At 36.6% G+C, this 9,251-nt stretch overlaps 2 protein-coding genes across 2 annotated transcripts in view; both read left to right on the top strand.

The window, feature by feature from the left end:
- Positions 1-155: 155 nt before the first annotated feature.
- On the top strand, positions 156-2,804 carry mrpl19 (mitochondrial ribosomal protein L19). The gene is made up of 6 exons (XM_079375564.1): positions 156-251; positions 466-583; positions 1,094-1,212; positions 1,330-1,464; positions 1,779-1,960; positions 2,081-2,804. The coding sequence occupies exons 1-6, from the start codon at positions 176-178 to the stop codon at positions 2,309-2,311; spliced, it is 861 nt and encodes a 286-aa protein (XP_079231690.1). The 5' UTR covers positions 156-175; the 3' UTR covers positions 2,312-2,804.
- A 1,008-nt stretch (positions 2,805-3,812) lies between these two features.
- Positions 3,813-9,251, top strand: part of LOC306843732 (intersectin-2-like) — a 43,487-nt gene continuing 38,048 nt past the window's right edge. Inside the window, exon 1 of the mRNA XM_079375376.1 lies at positions 3,813-3,969. The gene's annotated coding sequence lies outside the window, so the exon portion shown is untranslated. The remainder of the gene's footprint in view (positions 3,970-9,251) is intronic.

The raw sequence follows: 9,251 nt of genomic DNA, 5'->3' as shown, positions 1-9,251 counted from the left end.
TTGCTATATTCATTTTACTCATGTTTAGAGCGGCAAAGATTTAACATAAAAATAATTCATATTGTATACATTTTTTTTAGTTTTCACATCATCCAGCCAGTCACATTCATCGTTGTTGAGATTGGACAGCCAATCAGAATGTTTCTTGTACACACTCCTCTGTCAGAGGTCAAACATGGCGGCGTGCGCAAGGAGGGCGAGAGAAATGATGGGCTTGCTACGAATTTTAAGACATTTCCCTCAGAACGAACGTATGTTACTGTGTTTTATATTCCCCACTACCAAGTCCATATTAGATGGTAATAACAGAAAAGACCACTAATGAGACGATCATTAAAACAATCATCTGCTAAAGTGAATAATTCTGTGATAGTTTATAGAATTTACCGTCCGTTCTAATGAATAAGTTAACTATTGCTGATACCTAACATTTGTACACATACTCAGTTTATATTTTATTCCCAGGTCTTCTGTCGACGTCTGTATTGAGGCACGCTGCAGCGTCAGATGGACCTCCAAAATTCACTCCTCCAACCAAACCTGTTATCATAGACAAAACACAGAAAGAGGCATCTCTGCGACGGTATGTGTGTTGTTGTTGGGTAAATGCATATGAATATGTTTCAGTTTACACCTGCCTGCTTCTTGAGATATAACAGGTTCATTACAAAAGGTTTATTGGAACCTGTCGCTCAATCTGCATGGTAACATGTATAAATGACATGTAGTTTGCAACATTTGTAGGTGTATGAATGATTGATTATGTATGTATGAATATTTTTTTTAGCAAGACTGTAACTATGTTAAAGGAATAATGAAAGAAATAGTTAATAAAACTAACATTTACTGTAGTCAATTTGAGCTATTTGCAAATAATATTTTTATTTTAAAATATGTAAGCGTTCACTTTTAATTTAATGCCTAATATGTAGAAAATTACATGAACCATTTAAAAGCCTAAATTGTCCAATTCAAAATGCCAAAATTTGACTCCCAGCTATTACTGTCAGCTTTTTAACATTTCTTTCTTAATTTTTTTTATTAGTAACATGTTTAATGATTCAGTTGCTTTACAAAAAAAATGTCTGATTAGGTTTTTGAGTCCAGAGTTCATCCCTCCTCGTCAGCGCACGAACCCTGTGAAATTTTCAATAGAACGGAAAGACATGATACAGAGACGGAAGGTTCTCAACATTCCAGAGTTTTACGTTGGTAAGAAATGCTGATGATTGTAACACACTGCAATACTCCTCTGTTTTATGGTGATCTGTGATTGAAAAATGTCCCTCTCTGTTCCTCCTCAAATATTCTCTTTATTGTTTCATGTAGGCAGTGTTTTAGCAGTGACCATGACTGATCCTCATGTGAACGGGAACTTGAATCGCTTTGTTGGAATCTGTGTTCAGCGCTCTGGAAAAGGATTGGGTGCTACATTTATACTTAGGAATGTTGTCGATGGCCAGGGTAAAAAACAAAACTTGTAACATTTCATTTTACTTTGTTTTAGTTTCGTTGCATTATCTGTTCTGTAGTGCTGCAAAACCTAAATAAAAAAATAAAATGCTAGAATAATAAGTGGCTTTTAATACAATTATTATAATACATAATTGACAGATTAATTGATTATCAACCTAATCATCAGTTGCAACCCTACTGTTCTGATTTTTACTGGTTTCACTTTACTCATAGTATCCACTATGCATGGAATCTAAATGCTTTTTGACTTCTGTTGCCATTTTGTTATGAATGTCATACTAATACGTTTTCGTTCACTGTAGGAGTGGAGATATGCTATGAATTGTACAGTCCACGTATACGCAAGATTGAAGTGTTGAAGCTGGAGAAGAGACTGGACGACAGTCTCATGTACTTGAGAGATGCTCTTCCTGAGTACAGCTCTATCGACTTTAATATGCAACCTGTCCATTATGAGATAACAGGAGACGTTCCGGTCAATCCGGTAAGGTTTTCTAGTAAAACATTTCTCATCTGTAACATTCTGTAATGATAAATTTTACACCTGCTGTGTTTAGCCACTAAATTGAAAGGTTTCATGTCTGTTTCTCTCTTTCTCTTGTAGTTAAAAGTAAAAATGAAGCCAAAGCCATGGTCTAAACGTTGGGAGCGTCCCAAGTTTAACATTAAGGGTATCCGCTTTGACCTATATTTGACCCCAGAGATGATGGAGCATGCTCAGAAGTGGGCAGAACCGTGGAGGCCGTACGATATGCTGAAGGAGTATGACACATCCAGTCTAGAGGAGCAGATCTTCGAGGAGGTAGAGGAAAATCTCAAAGTGAACAGTCCATAGAAACCACTTCTAGCCTGGACAAAGACAATCCTTTTGAAGGGACATGAGGCTGAGGTGTGACACCTTTAAAGATGCTGAAAAGATCTGATTTTGGTGAGACATGCTGATGCGGTTCTGGTTCTGAGGTTTGCCTCAAAATAGATTCTGGAGATACATTCAGATGACTACATATGATACATTGGAAATTTTCATGTGTGTGTATTTTACAGGCAGCTCAACCGCTGATGCTCATCTACAAATAACTATCCTAAATTAAAATAATTGCAATTATTTGTTTGCTGTTGTTTTTCGTCATTTGTGCCATTAGTGTCTGCAAATGCAGTTGTGTATGCAGTGATCCTGCTGCCTTGCAATTAGTCACTCTGAGCAATAGAGGGCAGCAGAGAACACTCCAAAAAATGTTAATTGATGTCTGTATAGCAAATAAAATATCCTAAATAATTATAACTTAATTCCATATTCAAAAGTAAATTAAAGTTATTTCATGTAGTCTAATTTTGCAGTTCTTTCAAAATAAATTACACTACCATTTAAAGTTTGGGATTAGTAAGATTAGTAAGAGATGAATACTTTTAATCAGCAAGGATATATTAAATTGATGAAAAGTGACAGTAAACCACATTTATAATGTTATATAAGATTTTGACTGAAATGCTGTTTTTTTTTAGCTTTTTTAATCAAAGAATCATTAAAAAATCATTACATTTACATTGTCATTTAGCAGACGCTTTTATCCAAAGCAATTTAGAAATGAGGACAATGGAAGCAATCAAAATCAACAAAAGAGCAATGATATGCAAGTGCTATGACAAGTTTCAGTTAGCTTAACGTAGTACACGCATTATTACATTACATATATTAAAATAGGAAACTTTTATAATATTTCTTAATTTTAGTGTTTTTACCATTTCTTGTATTTTTTAATCAAATAAGGAGGCGGCAGTTTTTGGCTGTTTTCTACATGGAATAATATTAACTGAGAAACTGAGACTTGCATTATATAAGCACAGCTTTTAATATGTATCGGTTAAAGGCTATTGAAGAGTAAAAATGCATATTCATTTACTCTATGGTATTTCCTCTTTAATAGTCTAGAAGTTAATATACCTTTAATATTCATAGTTTAATAGCTGAGCAAGACAACTTAAACCAGCATGATAAGATGGCTTTAGAGTGGTTTTTCTGGGCACTTTTCAACCCAAAGCCTAACTAAACCCAGGCTGGGACAGCAGCAGACGAATTTAGGCTGGTTTAGTATGTTTTTCAGTGGAGTGTTTTAATACAAAATACAATAGCTGCTCAATTAACATCTCCACTGAAACAGATTTTCATATCAGTGACTTCTAATGTCCAGGCGTGCTATTTCAGTTCAGACCCTCCGCTCGATATTTATAATCACATTATTTTAGAGACATGGTATTTTGTCCTAATCCTCGTGCACATCTGTGCGCGCGAAGCTCCGCCCATCCTGCTGTTGTGAGTGTCGTCAGCGCGACGCCGCAGTCAGTCAGCGATCTGCAGTGAGCAGGTACAGCCGGTCCTTCACCTGGAGACCACAACCACACGTCGCCCGTTATCCGAGGATATTTCCGGTTACGCTGGCTCTGTTTTTATGAAATCACAATAACACCGTGTCGTTCTCTTTGGCGATATGCACGGTAAGCGCTTATCTTTTGCATTTCCCTATAGGATTGCTACTCTATTGTGATGCTTGCAATAAGGTTGCCGTCTGTTTTTAATATAATATTTGTTAATATTCTATATGTTCAATGTGTAATGAGCATTTTTAGACGTTTAATAATTTTGTCCAAGATAAAAGAGCGCAGTTTCGGAACAAAAGCCCGTAACGTGTTCGAGAAGGAGCGGAATAGCTGTCATTGATTTCAATCACATAACGCACAAACTTGTTGTGCAGGTTGTGAACTTATACAGCGGTTTAAGCTCTATAATAAGCTGAAACAAGAGCTGGATCATTGTAAGTGTTTCCCAGCGGGACGCTGAAAGTGTCGTCAGAGATGCAACACACCTGTCCCACTAGTGCACCTGCCTCCAGGATACCTGTGTCTACAATGACCCTTATCATGCAGCCTCAGTTCATGTAGAAAATGTACTTTTAGTTGCATAACAGATGCCTCATGTATTTGCTAAATTAACGATTAAGAGTTTGTGTTACATGGATGTTAATATAATTAACAGCAAAATAATTATTTTAGGTAGGGATTACATCATTTTTATTCAGGATTAAAGTTATATTTTTCACTTATGCTTAGCACATGTTGTGGAGTTAAAACACTAGTTTGGGTTGAGAAACAACAAACAGAAAAGATACAGTAGATGATACATTTTTTTTTCATGAGTAATTTAAAAGTGAGATATTTTCACAGTCTTTTAACATTAAACTTGCCACTGTTGCCAGCATTTTATAGCATTTATTATTATTATGTAGATAGATAGGTACTTTATTTAATTTATTTAGTTATTTTTGCTTTTTCCTGTTTTTATTGTCTCATCCGGATATTCAGAATTCACAAAATGGTACATTCGGTCCCTAAATCAGCCAGTGAAAAACAATACTGTTTGCCCCCTATTATGAAAATTGAGGGGATTGTGTCATGTGAAGACATGTATTTAGAGTTAAGATGTTAAGATCAGCTATGATTTCATTCTTATTTTGCACTATATATATCCCAACCAGTCCTGAAACTAATGTAGTTTGATAGTTTCAATGAGGTGCTATTAGTTAATGCATTCATTAACAGTGAGCAATACATTTGTTTTAGTGTTCTTTGGTAATGTTAGTTCATGCTATCTCAGCTCCTTTAAATAATATTAAAAAATTAAAATTAATATTAAAAAAAGAAGGATTTTTGATTGTTTCAACAAATTAGAGCCCTGTTGTAAAAGGATCAAGAGGTCCAACACCACTTTGTGAGTCAGAAAAGAAACGTGTACCAACCAACATCGGTTTCATCATGTCGTTCATTTCCTTTTGATGTTTTTTAGATTAACAGACTGCTGTAGAAGTAGGTTATGTAGTTTGTGCCAACCGCCATATATTCTCATAACTCTCTCCCTCCAAGGCTAGCGCTGTTAATCAAAACACCGAGGCTACAATCTGTTTCGGCTTTTGCATTCTCTCAGTATGTGGGGCATGGGCCAGTCGCAGTAGTAAATAACATGCGCGATGAATGGATGAGTCTGGTCAGGGGAAATATGCTGGTCATCATTTCTTTTCTCTTATCGGTACAGTGATAAACTCACCACTGTGAAATACGCCAAGATGGCTACATTTATCATCGTCAGTTGTTGTTAATTTTCTGACAGACTTGGCTTTGTATGTAATGATCTTGAGTGGCAATCAGTTATTTTGTTTTAAAAGCATCAGTGGTCTGGAATAATGCTGTGTTGTTTTAATCTTTGCTTAGATTCTCTCTTAGATTTTTGAGGCCTAATCTTTGTGTAAATGTCAGCAGAATTCATACCTTATTGCGATTGTTGCAAAACGTAAATTCTTTGCAAGTCAGAATTGTGCTGACATCATATGCATATGCAGGCAAGGCCTTTATCTAAAGCATCTATGCAGATGGCATAATTTCCTGCAATATTAATAGTGGTAATGTTCATGTATACAAGATCCATCATACTGCTGTGTACACTAGCGTTTGGGGTCAGTATTGTTTTGTTTGTATGTTTGTTTAAAAAAGAATTAACACTTTTATTCAGCTAGGATGCAGTTCTTTTGATCTTGCTGTTCACCAAAGAATCCAGATAAAGTGGATCTCTTTCCACAAAAATATTAAGCAGAATCACTGTTTTAAACCTTGATAATAAGAAATGTCTCTTGAGCACCAAAGAGTAATGGCTGCTGAAAATTCCGCTTTGCATCACAGGAATAAATTACATTTTGAAATATATTCAAATAGAACATAGTTATTTTAAATTGCAATAATATTTCCACAATATTACTGTGTTTTCCGCATTTTGATCAAATACATGCAGCCTTAGAAAGCATAAGAGGCTTCATTCGAAACCATTAAAAAATCTTACTGATCCCAAAGGTTTGAATTAGAGTGTATACAGTGTGTATTTATGAATAACCCAGAATGCACTGATGAAAATGAATGAAAATATTGTGAATTTGACTTCAAAATGAATGGACCATCTCAGGCAGAGTTGTCACTTGCAGGCAGTCTGAAGTAGGTGCCTAATATAAAGTGTGTGTGTGGATGGTTGACGTGAAATGCGTTTTATTTGAGTTTCACATCTCATTCGCACGATTTTTCACTCTTGAATGCCAACCACCCATGTTTTGGGCGAGTACTGGTGTGCGCGCGAATGTCCCAGTGGGAACAGGGTGGAGTGCCCCAGAAATATGCCTTATATGTCTCACACACACACACACACACACACACACACACACACACACAGAGGATTGCTTCCTACTAGAGGATGTTGGCTGCCCTAAATACCAATAGTAGTGTGTGTGTGTGTGTGAGTTTACCAGAGAGATATAAAGAGGAGAGAAAGGGATAAAGAAAGGTAATGAAATGGTGTGTTGTGACAATGTGTCCTCAAAACACTTTTTAATATAATCAAATCTGTGAGTCAAATTCTCTTGCGTCATCCAGAATCTCATACTGTGAATATCAATTGAGTTACCGAGTTACAGTTACAAAACTTCCCTACTGTTCTTGTTCACCTTCAAATATAAAAAGTCTCTCTAAGCTTGTTGTGCACCTCTGTTAAGGAAAAAAGGTATTCTGCGTGGAATAAGAATAATGGACGTGCCTCTCTGGACTTAAAAAGATGTTCGCAAGGTGGATGGTGGACTTGAGTAAAATGAAGTGCAGTGGAGAAGACAAGTGGTTCCTTGAATGTGCACTTTCAAGAGAACGTGGCCCCCGCCTTCTGTGCTACTGTTTATACAGACACATGATAAAAAATGAGGTATAAGATCTGTGGCTGCAGTTCTCCTGCCTGCATTACAATTAAGAAGAAAAGTGTACAGAAATGCACTTGGAGTACTCGCGGCTGCCATGTTTAGACAAATTCCCTTCCAGTCCATTAATTTCATCTGTCAGCTGTCTTGATAACAATATTTGGAAGCTATTTTTTTTATTTGAGTAATGGATATGTTCAATACAAAACAGGACTAAACATCTTTGTAAGAACAACTTGTTTTTGTCTCAAGTTTTCTGTTGTTACCGCTATCGGTAGGGTTTAGTGTAGGTGGTACATTGTTTTCAAAAACGATTGCGCTTTAAACTTTTAGCTATAACATGAATTACACAGTAATATCTCAAACCTGTTTTTTTTTAAGCTGCTGTGTTTTTGCTAACCAGTTTCTAAATAAAGACAACTACTACAACAAAATTTTGAGCTGGTGTTTTTGACTGACCGTACATGTAAAATAGCAACAGCTTAATATTTTAAAACACACCGTGTTTTCAGATTTCATGGTTAAGGTTTGTGTTTTGAGTGAAATTAGTGTTGTAAACCTGTTTTCAAAAATGATTAACCACAGCCCCGTTGAAAAAACAGCATGCTGGTTAGGTAGGTTTTGAAGCATGGATGCTGGTTTGAGCTGGTTTAAGCTGGTCCTTAGCTGGTAATGAGCTGGCCCTTAGCTGGTCATGTGCTGCAGGAGCTAGTTGCTTAGGACCAGCACATGAACAGCTAAGCACCAGCTTAAACCAGCTCAAACAAGCATCCATGTTTTTTTTCCACAGGGAGAGCTTATTTATTCAGTTAAAACCATGAGGGAAACCTATGGCGAATTAGCCCCAAATTGACATTTCAAATTAAGTGGTGTACAAGTATGCAGTTTCCATCTTTTTAATGGAGATAAAAACAGAAATCTTTAGTTTCAACAACGACAATAACTTCAGCAAGAAAATCTGAAAACATAAAATTAGTATTCATAGAATTAGCATTCATTTAGCTGCCTCACTTTTCACCTGTGGATACGCTGCTGTTTATTTTGCCAGCATCTGGAGATAAATATGAGTGCTAATCAAACAGATATAATATAGAGATTTGCCGCTCTGTTTTAATTTGTGTTTGTGTTTTGCTGTTCACTTTCACCTCTGCAGCATCACTCAGTAGACTCTCTGAATGGCTAGTGTGGTCTCTGCTGGCATGTTTCATATGCTTGTTTCCTGTGTGGACAGAGGAGTCCTTATTCCCCTTCTTTGCACAAAGCATGCTGGGTAGTACACTCAGAACAGACATGTGCTGTGTGAGGAGAGTGATATGCTGAATGCTGATTTGCCAGTGCCACAGGTGTCCATCACTAACATTTCAAGGGACATTTGTATGTGGCTGTGCGAGATGAAGTGAAGTACAAGGACGGGACAGACAGTCCTTTGGCACAATGAAAGAGAGAGGAAGGTTTTTAGGGGAACTCACACTGGTAGAATTTAGCGTTAGCTGTTGTTTCTGAATGTGAGGTTTGGGGCTGTTTTGACTGAAGGATTTTGGGTGGGGTGGTGTGTGTGTGTATGTAAAGGAGAGCTTATATCATGTTCCATGGCTTGAAGGCTCATACTCTGTTTGCAGTTGTGACGCCAACTCTGGTCTTACACATACAGAAACACACATTCACACTGCATACATAAGAGTGATATTGTCCATACTGACACAAAGGAGGAAATGTTCTAGGTAATAGATGACAATTAAAGGCTTTCTAGTACCTCGCAGTAAGACTCGATACCCAATTCAATACTCCTTTTGAGAACAACAAGAAATGTATCTCATTTAGCATACTTGAAGTGTAGTCATTATTACACTTTCAAACAATCAATGCTGTGGGTAAAAAAATACACTCAGCAAGTAGCTTCGTCTCTAAATTGGACATTCAATTAAAGACATTTAATGTTTAGAAATAGATGTACACATAAATATACATCATATAGACATGAAATTTTTAATATTTGTGTGT

Source organism: Barbus barbus, assembly GCF_936440315.1.
Source record: "Barbus barbus genome assembly, chromosome: 24".
In the NCBI taxonomy this organism is placed as follows: Eukaryota; Metazoa; Chordata; class Actinopteri; order Cypriniformes; family Cyprinidae; genus Barbus; species Barbus barbus.
The sequence above is the reverse complement of the archived record's forward strand: the minus strand, read 5'-3'. Positions and strand labels throughout refer to the sequence as shown.